The 14,529-nt window shown below is 35.9% G+C and overlaps 1 protein-coding gene across 1 annotated transcript in view; it reads left to right on the top strand.

The window, feature by feature from the left end:
* ITFG1 (integrin alpha FG-GAP repeat containing 1) overlaps nucleotides 1–14,529 on the top strand; it is a 343,424-nt gene that overhangs the window by 209,440 nt on the left and 119,455 nt on the right. Inside the window, exons 11-12 of the mRNA XM_060651941.3 lie at nucleotides 2,840–2,990; nucleotides 5,776–5,884. Coding sequence (XP_060507924.1) covers nucleotides 2,840–2,990; nucleotides 5,776–5,884 — 260 coding nt within the window. The remainder of the gene's footprint in view (nucleotides 1–2,839; nucleotides 2,991–5,775; nucleotides 5,885–14,529) is intronic.

Raw genomic sequence — 14,529 nt, 5'->3', positions numbered from 1 at the left:
AAAAACAGGCAATTTGATGGGCTATTGCTGGGAGATATAAACTAGTACAACTTCTCTGAGGGGTCTTTTCAAAATAGATATCAGAAGTCTTCATTCAGACTATATCCCTTTCTCCCTGTGTATGCTGTATTATGGGACATAAAGAAATCAGTTGCAGAAGAATCTGTATAGTAGAACCTAAATAGGTTTTTTTAAGGATATATATACTTACATATTTGTACGTTTCTAGAAGGTTTGGAAACATGCATACCAAATTAGTAACAATGGTTATCCCTAGAAAGGAAGAATTTTGTTTTTTAAAGTCTCTGTTACTTGAATTTAGCAATAACTTTGTAATAGTTTTGAAAAAACAGTTTTTAAAAAGATACATGTGTTGTAATTGACAAGAACACATCAAGAGACAGACTCTAAATAAGCAAGATCATTTCTTCTCATAGATTTCAAACCCAAATGGATCAAGGTTTTTCCTTCCTGTGCTTAAATGAAATTTTATTTATAAAAGTGAGATGTTGGACTGTGCCTGTAGGTTCAGTAAAACTTTAAAGGACTGAAATTTTACAGACCCCAAGTTCAATACTGCAAAACCAAGGTAGTTAGTGAGCATTGAGACAAGAACCATGGTACATGGCATTTATACTCTTCACAAACTCATAACAAAAATTAAAATGACATTTTAAATTGTACAATGTTGTAGATTATATTGTGTATTTTAAGTTGCAGCCAGAGTTATAATAATGAAATCCACACATTCACTTTGAAACAGGAAATTAGTACAGCACAGTCACTCAAAAGGTTGACCAGTATGATACTATGGTTACAGAAGATTGTAGAAATGCTACCTTTATCACATGTCCTCATGTTTTAATATGATCTGCTAATAACAAACTAGAATAGTCTTCATTTCCGTGAAATATCTAGTAAAATTACATGGCTAAAAAGGTACGATGGATAAATTACCTGGGAAGAATATTACAAATTATAATTTAAAAATCACTTACTACACAGGAGACAAAGAAGAAATGATTATTCCTTCTGTTATATGTTAGGTCTTGAGCAAAGTCACCTCATTGCTTTCCAGGTAATTGTTACAACCTGGGAGGGTTTTTTTCCTTTGTTAAAGAATTATTCTAAACTATTTGTGTTGGAATTTTTTATCTAGAATAATTTGAAGTCAATTATATATTTAGTACATTATACAAATTGAATATTTTATACATAGGTTCCCTTACTGTGTTGAACAGAAAGAAATTTTCCTCATTTTTTTTTTCTTTTCCAAAGTGTCCAGATTCAGGCTAATACCCAAAGTTGTATTTTCATATGGAAAAAAGGAAATATCTTTTTAGTTTTATTTAAAATACTATTAGAGAAAATTGAGCACTAGTAAAATTTAATACCTTTAGCCTATTACTTTTTGCATAAGTAGAGGGAAGTAAAGAACTATATACATTGGGAAATGCCTATAATAGGAACCATCACATAAAATCACACTGCAAAAGTTACTTCTGTTTCTAAAGGAAATATTTTTGCATGGCATGGTATTGCACTATAGAAATAAGAATGGTGATAACAAGGGCGCCTGGTTGGCTTGGTCGGTTAAGCGGCCGACTTCGGCTCAGGTCACGATCTCACAGTCCGTGAGTTCGAGCCCTGCGTCGGGCTCTGTGCTGACAGCTCAGAGCCTGGAGCCTGTTTCAGACTCTGTGTCTCCCTCTCTCTCTGCTCCTCCCCCGTTCGTGCTCTGTCTCTCTCTGTCTCAAAAATAAATAAACGTTAAAAAAGAAATTAAAAAAAAAAAAAGAATGGTGATAACAAACACTTTCACTGAGATCTAACTGGATAACAAGAATTGTTCTAAGTATTTTGCATTCAGTATTTCATTTTATTTTTATAACAATCCTATAATATAACAACTCTTTTTATAATTCTTGACTCTTTTAAAGTTTATTTATTTTTGAGAGAGAGGGAGAGAGTGTGAGCAGGGGAGCAGCAGAGAGAGAGGGAGAGAAAGACAGAATCCCAAGCAGGCTTCATGCTATTAGCAGAGTCTGACATGAGGCTCAGTCTCATGAACCATGAGATCATGACCTGAGCTGAAACCAAGAGTCAGATGCTTAACCTACTGAGCCACCCAGGCACCCCTAATATAAGTACTCATTGCTCAGTTTACAAATAAGGATAGGAGGCTTCAGGAGATTAACTAATTTACTCAAGGTTAGTAACAGCTAAATGACAGTCAGAATTTGAATCCACATAATCTGGCTCCAGAATCTAAGCTCAAAACCACTTTGCCTATAGAGTCACATATAAAAGGGAAGATTTCATAACCGTACAAAGTACAGTGCTTCTTTTGTCTGAAAGGACCTAAGCAATATCCACCCTACTGCCTGTCTGGAAGTGGAAATTCTATCATTGTAGATTCACTGCTTTGGGTTTTACAAGACTTGGGGATATCAGGTGGTTCCATTTAAAATGCAAATATTCATTTGGGGAGTTATACACATCAGAAGGGATAATGGCAGTGTCCAGGAACTCAGAAATGGAACCACATGGTCAATGGCTATGGATTAGCAAGGGAAGAAAGAGGGATGGACCTGGAAACTCCACATAAGAGGAGAGGCTTGCAACCAATTAGCCTCAGGATTTTTGTCAAAGGCTCACAAAGTATAGCCAACAATTTCAGTTTTTTATGACACAGTAAAATAATAAAATGTGGAGCTTTTTTCATATCATTTCACTATATACCATTTATCATATCTTTGATTCTAGGACATACAGCACAGCTGATGCAACACAGCAATGGTGTGTTATATTAACTAAATGCCTTTCCTTTATCTTACAGCAATCAGCAGGCCTTTTTACTGGAGAATGTTCCATGTAATAACGCAAGCTGTGAAGGGGCACATCGTATGTTTAAAGTCTACTGGGAGCTGATGGACCTAAATCAAATCAGAGATGCCATGGTTGCCACCTTCTTTGACATTTATGAAGATGTGAGTTCAGAGGTCTCCTGCATGTTTGGAGTCTAATTGCCATCCACTTCATCTCACTTTCACTTCACCATGTTTGACCAGAAAATGTAGATGAGATAATGAAAGCTAATGAGTTAATTAAAGAAAGCCCCTTTTAATGTTAGATGGCACAGGGAACAAATTTATCGACACCGCTAGCTGATCAGTACAGTGAAATATGAAAACGCCTTTATCTCATTTTGTGCCTATTTAGATTAAGCCACTAGAGAATCATGCTCTGAGACGGGCAAATGTGTATATGCACCAGTAGACAAAAGCACAGCCAACAGATAACAGGGTCTTAAACCTGTACAAGATCACAGAAGAGTGAATGAAGTACTACTCCCTTTTAACTTTGTGAACTATTGCCAAGGATTCCTATGATTCTATCTGCAGTTGCCAGGTGACAATGAAAGGCCCTCAGGGCACTGGTTTCCTCCAGTCTAATTTGAAAAGCCAGTTTACCATGCAGAAAAATAATAAATTCTGATACCAAATGTATTAAATTCCAGAGTTAATATATCACAGTATATCCTTGTAAAATAATGTGATTATTTAAAAAATCCATCCCATGTCTTTTTAAGAGAGTCTTAAATACAGAGAACCAAATGAGGGTACATGGGGGAGTGGGGGAGAGGGGAAAATGGGTGATGGGTGTTGAGGAGGGCACTTGCACTTGTTGGGATGAGCACTGGGTGTTGTATGCAAGCCAATTTGACCATAAATTATATTAAAAAAAAAAATTCAGTGCCCATCAGGACATTTATGTCTCCTAACCCCATTTTTGGTTTGGTTTGGTTTGGTTTGGTTTAGTTTGGTTTGTAAATAAATAACTAAATAACTACATAAGGGGAAAAAACTCAAGAGAATTGTCTACAAATAAATTTTTAATTTTTGCACATAAAAAACATCATAAATGAAATTTAAATTGTTTTTAAATCTGGGGAAAAAATTATTTATGAAAGACTCAAATAACTAATATCTTTAATATAAGAAGGGTTTATGCAAACTGATATAAGTCACCAAAAACTCCCACTGGAAAAACAGAACATAGTGAATTTACAGAAAAAACATATGTGGCTAACATATGAAAAAATATGATAAATGACCAGTTTGATTAAGAATCAGTGGAATGAACTGCACTTGTGGCAAGCATAGCATAAGGTATACAGTGGCTGAGTCACTGTTGTACCCCTGAAACTAATGTAACATTGTGTGTCAGGTATACTCAGAAAAAGTTTAATAAATAAATAAATAAATAAATAATAGTGAAATGGAATTTAAATGAGCACACCTTTTCCCCCCAGTATAATCAGCAAAGCCTCCCTCTTTTTTACAGAAAAGTAATGTTAATATGCCGTGGTTACCAGGACAGTTAAAAAGGTGCTCTCTTTCTCTGAGGGTTGGAAACAATTTGGCCTTCCGTTTCATAGGCCTTTAAAAATTCATGCAAATATGACTAGAAAGAAATTTACTAAAATGTTAACAGCTATCTCCAGGGATTAAAATTACAGATTTTTTTCATTTTGTTTATATTTTACTATTTCCAAGGTTTTGTTTTGGTTTTTTTAACACGGGGAATTTTTTTTTTTTTTTTTTTTTTTTTTTATAATTTATTGTCGAGTTAGCTAGCATACAGTGTAAACAATGTGCTCTTGGCTTTGGGAGTAGAGTCCCATGATTCATCACTTACATACGACACCCAGTGCTCATCCCAACAAGTGTCCTCCTCAATGCCCATCACCCATTTTCCCCTCTCCCCTACCCCTACCCCCTACCAATCAACCCTCAATTTGTTCTCTGTATTTAAGAGTCTCTTATGGTTTGCCTTCCTCTCTGTTTGAAACTAGTTTTTTCCCCTTCCCTTCCTCCATGGTCTTCTGTTACATTTCTCAAATTCTGCATATGAGTGAAAACAGATGTTATCTGGCTTTCTCTGACTGACTTATTTTACTTAACCACATCGAGATATCACCTCACACTGGTCAGAGTGGCTAAAATTAACAACTCAGGAAAAAACAGATGCTGGCAAGGATGTCGAGGAACGGGAACCCTCTTGCACTCTTGGTGGGAAAGCAAACTGGTGCAGCCACTCTGGAAAATAGTGTGAAGGTTCCTCAAAATATTAAAAATAGAATTATCCTACAACCCAGCAATAGCACTACTAGGAATTTATCTAAAGAATACAGGAGTACTAATTCATAGGGGAACATGGACCCCAATGAGCAAAAGCCAAATATGGAAAGAGCACAAATGCCCATCAACTGATGAATGGATAAAGAAGATGTGGTTTATATATACAGTGGAATACTACTTGGCAATGAGAAGGAATGAAATCTTGCCATTAGCAACAACGTGGATTGAACTGGAGGGTATTGTGCCAAGGTCTTTCTTTTTTTAAGTTTTTATTTAAATTCCAGTTAGTTGACAAAGAGTATAATATTAATTTCAAATGTACCCTATAGTAATTCAGCATTTCCATATATCACCTGGTGCTCATCACAAGTGCCCTCCTTAACCCCCATCACCTATTTCCCCCATTACCCCACCAACCTCCCCTCTGGTAACCATCAGTTTGTCCTCTATAGTTAAGAGTATGTTTCTTGGTTTGCCCCTCTCTAAGGTTTTATACTTTTAATAATATTTTTATTTTAAACATCAAGTTGAATAAATAAGGTTTAAACTTACATGATAAACATACATGTATTTTCATTAGTTTTTCAGTCTGCTGGTTTGTTCTTATGACTTTTGTTTATGTTTTTTCCAGGGAATCTTGGACATTGTAGTACTAAGTAAAGGATATACAAAGAATGATTTTTCCATCCATACACTAAAAAATAACTTTGAAGCAGATGCTTATTTTGTTAAAGTCATTGGTGAGTATTTGTTTCATATGTTTTATTATTAATTATTAACATTTATTTTTGTATTCTGTCTGTCAACTCAAAGTTTCCAAAGAATAAGGACACACCCCTATGTGTGTTACACACACAACTCTCCAAATCAGGAAATCAACTTTGTTACAACACTACCATCCTATACACAGACTCTTCAAACTTTTCCAGTTGTCCTAACAATGATTTTTTTTTTCTGTTTCAGGATTCTATAAAGGAATTCCCTCTTTAATTGTCACATCTTTGCAGACTTCTTCAATATGGAATAATTCCTTTTTTAGGTCCTTATCAGTTTTAAAGAATACAGGCCTTCTTCTGTACCATAACCCTGTTTCTTCTCTTTCCACTCAGGTCATACATTCTTTGCAGAAATTCTACTGCATAGAATTGCATAACCAGTGCTGTGCATTTCTCAGTGCATTATATCAGGAAGCACATGATGTTGGTCTATCTCACCACCAAAATGTTTACCTTGAGCTTCTGATCATCTTAGTGACCACCAGGACTCTCCACCTTAAATTCACTCTTTTCCCTCTTTGTGATTGCCTTCTCTAAGATAGTTGTCAAAGAGTAATTCTCTATTTCCAACATTCTTTCCACATTTATAGTTGGCATTCTACTATAAGGAAGATCTTTTGCTTCTCTCCCATGTATTTATGTATTCATTTATCAGTATAGATCTATGTATTCATATTTATTTATTCAATAAATAAAATCATTTCCTTTAATGTTAAAAGTATTCCCAGTAGAAGCAGTAGGAGCTCCTTCAGGCTGGCTCCTATATCTATTTTACATGTTCTCTGGGATAGACAGATATTCCAGACTCATCTTATTCTTACCTTGCCCTAAGTCTAGAATCTTCTCTCTCCCCAAGGATCCCCATTTCCTTTTGTAAAAGATGGTATTTAAAAGCCATGTTCTAAATTTTCAGTGTGCTGGTTGTTTCTGAGTTGTCATTTCTTCTAGCTTCTCTCAATGGACAGAGCAGGAAATACAGATATGGCTTTATATACTCAACACACAAATATACATATCTATAACTATATGTGTGTATGTATATATGTGTATACATCACCTTCACTTACTATAAAACCATGAACTTAATGCCATTACTTCCATTTCGGATCCAAAACAGCATGTCAAGACTTCTTTCTAATCTTTTCTGTCTGTATATCTTCTCTAGCAGTGAGAAACCCGGCTCCCACTTTCCTCTGTATATTTATTTATTTGTTCATTGTTACCTGTTCCCAACCATGCTAACCATCTCCTCCAGCTGACACGTATGTTCACCAGAGATCTTTTACATTTTTTAGGTGATTATAAATGCTGTGTTTTTAAGTTTGGCTTCCACATGTTTGTTTTTAGTAATTAGTAATGCAATTGATTTTTTTGTGTGTTAGTCTTGTATACTGCAATCTTGCTCAACTTCTTTATTGACTCTAGGAGGTTTTTTTAAGATTCAATAGGATTTTCTACATAGACAATTATGTTATCTACAAAGAGAGTCTTTTTTTTTTTTTTTTTTTTTTTTTTAGTGTTTATTTTTTGAGACAGAGAGACAGATGCAAGCAGGGGAGGGGCAGAGAGAGGGAAACACAGAATTGGATGCAGGCTCCAGGCTCTGAGCTGTCAGCACAGAGCCTAACCTGGGGCTCAAACTCATAAACCACAAGATCATCATGTGAGCCGAAGTTGGATGCTTAGCCAACTGAGCCATCCAGGCACCCCAGAGAGAGACAGTTCTATTTCTTCTTTCCAATCTATGCCTTTTTTGTTTTTCTTTTCCTGGCTAAAATTTCCATTACTATGTTGAAAAGATTGGTGGGAGTGGACATCCTTGCCTTGCTTTTGATCTTGGGGGAAAGCATTCCTTCTTTCACCATTAATTATGATATTATTAGCTATTGGGTTTTGTAGATGCTCTCTATTGTGTTAAGGAAGTTTACCCTATTTCTAGTTTTCTGAGAGTTTTATCATGAATTGCTATGGGAAATTACTGTTTTTGTGTTACTATTATAGTCAACACTAAGATAGCCATCAAGAGCAGTCATTTGTTAATGAAGTGACACATACTTCATATAAATATTACAGTTTTAAAATGGGCATAAGTAGCTGAATACAGAAAAGCAACAGAATAATGAATGAATATTGGGAAATTTATTTTGAGAAATGAAAATGACAGAAAATATAATTTTCCTTTTTAATCAGCAAATTCATTCTTATTTGAATGAACTAAGAGTGACTCCCGTCTTCATTACTACTGCAGTCTCAGAATATGGATATATGAGTCTACCCATTTCTATACTTTTTATCCATGTGACTGTATGCTCTCATTTGCCATTTTGAAGGGAATATTATTTGGCTATCTTAGAGCTAAAAAAAATTTAAACTATCCTGTATGTTGTCATGTTATTAACTTACATAGTTTAAAGTGTTTTTTTTCAGCGATTTTCCTTCAACTTTAATCCTCTAGATAAAAAGGCAAGGAATCCTTAAAATTTTTGCTGACACTAAATGTATATGTAATTAGAATAATTCGTTTTCAATCAATTAAATTGAAACAAGCACTGTTAAAGTAAGAGTTTAGAATTTGGTCCCCCACAGATACATAACTAAGTCTAGTACAGCCATCAACTAATGCAGACTCTGGTTGCCAAGGGGAGATTCAACAAAAGCATACATCTTAAAATATCTCTTCTGTGCCCTAGAATTATCATTTGTCAATGACAGCATACTCCTAGTCCCCATTTATTTTAATATAACATAATCTCCTTTCCACCCCAACTCCCATCTATTCCAGGCTATTTGAGAAGCACTCTGAAATCTATATTTAGGTCACTTGCTTACCATCTTTTTCTCATAGTATGCTATGGTAGTTGAAACGACTTGAAAGTAGTATCTGTGCCTTATTTGTCTTTGATTCCCCAGTGCCTTACACAGGGCCTGGCTTATAGGAGGCATTTAGGAAATTTATGTTAAACAATTGGCCAGCTACTTTTCAAGGCATGAATTGGCTATCTGAATTATTTTTTTAATTTTTTTTTTGAGAGAGAGAAAATACGAATGGGGGAGGGGAAGAGAGAGGATGAGAGAGAGAATCCCAAGCAGGCTCCAAATTGTCAATGAAGAGCCGGATGCAGAGCCTGAACTCACAAACCATGAGATCATAATCTGAGCCAAAACTAAGAGTTGGACATTTTACCAACTTGAGCCACCCAGACATCCCTGGCTATCTTAATTTAAAAGTATTCCCTCTTGGCACAAAAACAGACACTCAGATCAATGGAACAGAATAGATAACCCGGAAATGGATCCACAAACATATGACCAACTAATCTTTGACAAAGCAGGAAAGAATATCCAATGGAATAAAGACAGTCTCTTCAGAAGTGGTGCTGGGAAAACTGGACAGCAACATGCAGAAGAATGAACCTGGACCACTTTCTTACACCATACACAAAAATAAACTCAAAATGGATGAAAGACCTAAACAGAAGACAGGAAGCCATCAAAATCCTCAAGGAGAAAGCAGGCAAAAACCTCTTTGATCTTGGCCACAGCAACTTCTTACTCAACACATCTCCAGAGGCAAGGGAAATAAAAGCAAAAATGAACTACTGGGACCTCATCAAACTAAAAAGCTTCTGCACAGAGAAGGAAACAAGCAGCAAAACTAAAAGGCAACTGGAAGAATGGGAGAAGATATTTGCAAACAACATATCAGATAAAGGGTTAGTATCCAAAATCTATAAAGAACTTACCAAACTCCACACCCAAAAAACAATCCAGTGAAGAAATGGGCAAAAGGCATGAATAGACACTTCTCCAAAGAAGACATCCAGATGGCCAACTGGCACATGAAAAAATGCTCAACATTACTCATCATCAGGGAAACACAAATTAAAACCACAATGAGATACCACCTGACACCTGTCAGAATGGCTAACATTAGCAACTCAGGCAACAACAGATGTTGGCGAGGATGTGGAGAAAGAGGATCTCCTTTGCATTGCTGGTGGGAATGCAAACTGGTGCAGCCACTCTGGAAAAACAGTATGGAGGTTCCTCAAAAAATTAAAGAACTACCCTATGACCCAGCAATTGCACTACCAGTTATTTATCCAAGGGATATAGGTATGCTGTTTTGAAGGGGCACATGCACCTCAATATTTATAGCAGCACTATCAACAATAGCCAAAGTATGGAAAGAGCCCAAATGTCCATCGATGGGTGAATGGATAAGGAAGATGTATTGTATATATATACGATGGAGTATTACTCACCAATCAAAAAGAATGAAATCTTGCTGTTTGCAACTACGTGGATGAACTAAAGGGTATTATGCTAAGCAAAATTAGTCAGAGAAAGACAAATATCATATGACTTCACTCATATGAGGACTTTAAGACACAGAACAGATGAACATAAGGGAAAGGGAACAAAAATAATATAAAAACAGGGAGGGGGACAAAACATAAGAGACTCTTAAATAAGGAGAACAAACAGAGGGTTACTGGAGGGGTTGTGGGATGTTGGATGGGCTAAATGGGTAAGGGGCATTAAGGAATCTACTCCTGAGATTCTTGTTATACTATATGCTAACTAATTTGGATGTAAATTTAAAAAATATTAAAAATAAAATTAAAATAACATAACATAACATAACATAACATAACATAACATAACATAACATAAAAGTATTCCCTCTTGGGGCACCTGAGTGGCTCAGAGGGACAACTGGGTGGCTCAGTTGGTTAAGCGTCCAACTTTGGCTCAGGTCATGATCTCACAGCTTGTGGGTTTGCGATGGGCTCTGTGCTGACAGCTCAGAGCCTAGAGATGCTTTGAATTCTGTGTCTTCCCCTCTCTCTGCTCCTTCCCCACTCAAGTGTGCTCTCTCATTCTCTCTCTCAAAAATAAATAAATGTGAAAAAAAAATTTTTAAGACAATAAAAGTATTCCCTCTAGTACCCAATGGTGCTAGGGCCTAATGCCTGATGCCTCAGGCCCATGTTCTGTCTCTAGGAAGCATTCTACCAAAAGATGAAACTCCATTTCAAGGACATGTTTGCACCTTTACCTGTTCTCTGATGTCAGAGCTATAGCTAGTCAATAGTTCATTTCTTGAAAAGAGAATATTTAACCTTAGTGAGCTAGTTACTCTGCCCTGGCTTAAGTTCTCACATCTACCTATCTTTTAGGATTCTCTGTGACTAGAAATACTTAATTTCCCAGGCTTATAAATGAAAAATGTACAGAAAGAACATCATGCAATGAGTAAGAGAGAGGTTCTCTCTCATGACCTTAATGGGATGCTGTGAAAATCATCTTTTTATTCCAACCTAGAATAAATGTTATTTGTCTCAAAAATTTATATTGAAACTCACAGTAATAATTCTCTTTTTTTTTCTGTGTAATTAGATAGCTGTACTATTTGTGTCCTTGATTTGAGTTTTGCCAGTGTACTTTGAAGAAACTATTTTCTCAAGTTTAAAGTTTCCAAAAAACCACAGATTTATTGCTTAGTTCATCTGAATTTGAAGTGTTTTTGTGTGTCTGTATGGATTGAAAATTAACGGTTTCTACAATAGATGTTACTCATTGAGTAGTAAGGAAAAATTCCAGTGAAAGGGGTATTAATTTGTATATGGTTAGGACAAATCAGGTTCACCCTTGCATTCAGCAGGTTGTTTTATTCAAGCCTTAAAACTACTTTTCTACTAAAAATTACTTGTTTTGTGCTCTTGAAAAAATATGATTGAGTTTTTGTGATATACTCCCAAATCTGAGTTAGTGTGAGGGCATGTGATGCTGTTGCTTCCCTTGCTGATTCCTGTAGACTCTTTCCTAGAGCAGAGATTGTCAGTGAAATAAAGTTAAATTAGAGCATAAGATTTTCCTACAGTGATAAGGGATCCAGATCCCTACTCATAATAATAATAATGATAATAAAATAATAATAACAATAATAATAATAATAATGCTAAAGAAAGGAGGCAGTTTCTCATATGAAGCAAAAACCGGTCTCACATTTTTTTTATATTGATCATTTGGAAATTGTCCATGTGGAAAATACATACATATAATGTAGGATCTTCAGTCCTTCCTTTGTATTTGTTTATTTACATTTTTAGAAATTACAGAACAATCAGAATCTTAGATATGGGAAAGGCCTTAGAAGGCATCTTGCCCAAGTCTACCCTAATGCAACACCTCAGCCAGCATCTGCTTGAATGCCTTGCAGTAAAGCTCACCTCCTCACAAAGGAACACACACTTCTTTTATGAGTCAATATAGTTGCCAGAATATTTATTCTGTATGAAGTAGAATGTGCATAGTTTACTTCTGTTGATACTAATGTCTGATGTATAGCAGGCCCTGGAGAAATATCTGTTGAATAACAAAACAATTAGTCCTGATGAAATCTTTGCAGTTTTTATCTTTAGAGTAGACCACAAATACAGTAACAGAATACATGAATACATGATGGTACTGCTCAGGAAAAAGTAAACTTATTTAAACAATTAAATAATGAAACAAACTACATGAAAATGGAATGACATGGTTGAGGTGTTTCTTTAAAGTAATCCAGGGAAGTAGGAAATGGAGGGTAGATTTAACAAGATTGGCTATGTGTTGTTGACCACTGAACTTGTGTGAAGTGTGAGTGGGGTCCTTTGTATATTTCTAATTTTGTATAATTTGAAAAATTCCATGTAAACAGTTTAAATACCTAAAAGTCTCTTGAGAATCTGTGGCCTGTGACTTCCTAGCCTGAGTCAGGATGGGGGGACCACTGGATAGCACTGGCATCTAATTAACAGTATCCTGAAGAAAGTTTTCTCCACACATCTCCAAGCTCAGACCCAGAGCCAAGTTGGTGCAGGAGGTTTTAGTTTTAGAAAACAAGGTAACTTTACATGAAAGATATTAACATAAATATTAATAACATACTTTACAAAAAGGTCATGGGAAATGAGGTACCAATTTGAAGCAATCATTTGGGAAAAATAACCTTCTAGTTGTTTTGGAATGCCCTTCCACTCTTTCCTTTGATTATTAGTTTTTGGCCTTAAGTCAGACACTTACTAGTATATAATTATCCTTTCAAAGCCGTCTACAATGTCCACCATTGATTTTGCTCTAAAATTGTACTGTTACTCTAATGTTCAAACTAGCCTGTGCTAAAAGTCACTGTTTTTCAGTTAAGGACATTCAAGAAATTGGCAAGGGAAAAGTAAAACTCCCTTGAATCAGAATTGATTCCTAGCTCTTTTTCCTCTTTTGTCAGCTGCACTGGAAGGTTCTGCATTCTAATTCAGTGCTACCAGGACTTAACTCCAATTTCTAACAAATATCTGACCCTGTTTCCCTCACACTTTTATAATTGTAAGTGTGTTTACTTTTACTTCCCAAGTGAGATGACACATTTAGAAAGGTTTTACTTCCCTGCTTGTTTCAAGATTCTGTTGAAATAATATGGAAGTGTTTTTTCTGGTGATTAATTCAGTTTTAATTTTGTGCCTTCTGTTTTGCAAATTCTTTCTTAATAATTCAAAACCATGTTATCAATGATTATTTAAACTTAACAAGTTTTACCAGCTTTATTGCTACCATTTTAGTTATATGCCACCCCTTGCCCTTACTTTTTTTGAATTCCTGTCTCTTTTTTTTTTTTAATTTTTTTTTTAATGTTTATTTATCTTTGAGAGACAGAGCATGAGCAGGGAAGGGGCAGAGAGAGGGAGACACAGAATCTGAAGCAGGCTCCAGGCTCCGAGCTGTCAGCACAGAGCCCAACGCGGGGCTCGAACTCATGAACCGTGAGATCATGACCTTAACTAAAGTCGGATGCTCAACCAACTGAGCCACCCAGGCACCCCATGAATTTCTATCTCTTTTGATAGAGTACTTCCTCGGATGATTTTCAGAAAGTTGTACATAGGTTAATATATTTTCTGAGTACTATTATGTCTTAAAATATTTTTTGTCTTGCTCTTACATATCAATGCTAATTTTGCTAATATAGAATTTTATAAACATTGTGCTGTTTACTTCTTGCAAATAGTATGGTAATCTTTGAATTCTCTCCTTTTCCTTGCTTAGGTAGGGATCATTTATATCATGTATATGATCATTTACATGATTTCTCACTTTGGCTTTCCTTCTCTTAAGCTGTTGTTTTTCTTCTTGTGTCTGATAACTTTTCTATGCCTTTGCCTATATTTCTAGAAAGAATTAGTGTTGGTAGGTAATATGGTAGGAAAAGCACATGTGTCACATACAATTCTGGCCAGCAGATGATTGCCACTACTCCCTTTCTCCTCTCCCCATGCAGGAGCTCCTTGGGGCTCTAAAGCTGGGAGCAGGCACCTGAAGTGGAACAAATATTTTGAACAAGATGGTGTCTTCAGGGTCCTCAAATAACATAGCACAAGTGATGCATTGGTGGTGAACTGCACCCACCTCTGTGAGAATCACTAGCAAGGGACATTATAAGAGTCTCTGACTTACTCATTCCTCTGTCCTCAACCTAGGAGATCATCAGATTCTTTGAGTCTGAACAGAGTTGTGCTTTCCAGTGGGAAGAAAAGAAGGGGAGTTACAGGGAGGCACAGCTGCTTTCC

This window comes from Panthera onca, chromosome E2 (assembly GCF_046562875.1).
Source record: "Panthera onca isolate mPanOnc1 chromosome E2, mPanOnc1 haplotype 2, whole genome shotgun sequence".
Classification (NCBI taxonomy): domain Eukaryota; kingdom Metazoa; phylum Chordata; class Mammalia; order Carnivora; family Felidae; genus Panthera; species Panthera onca.
Note: the sequence above shows the minus strand (reverse complement) of the source record. Positions and strands in the feature narration are given on the sequence as shown.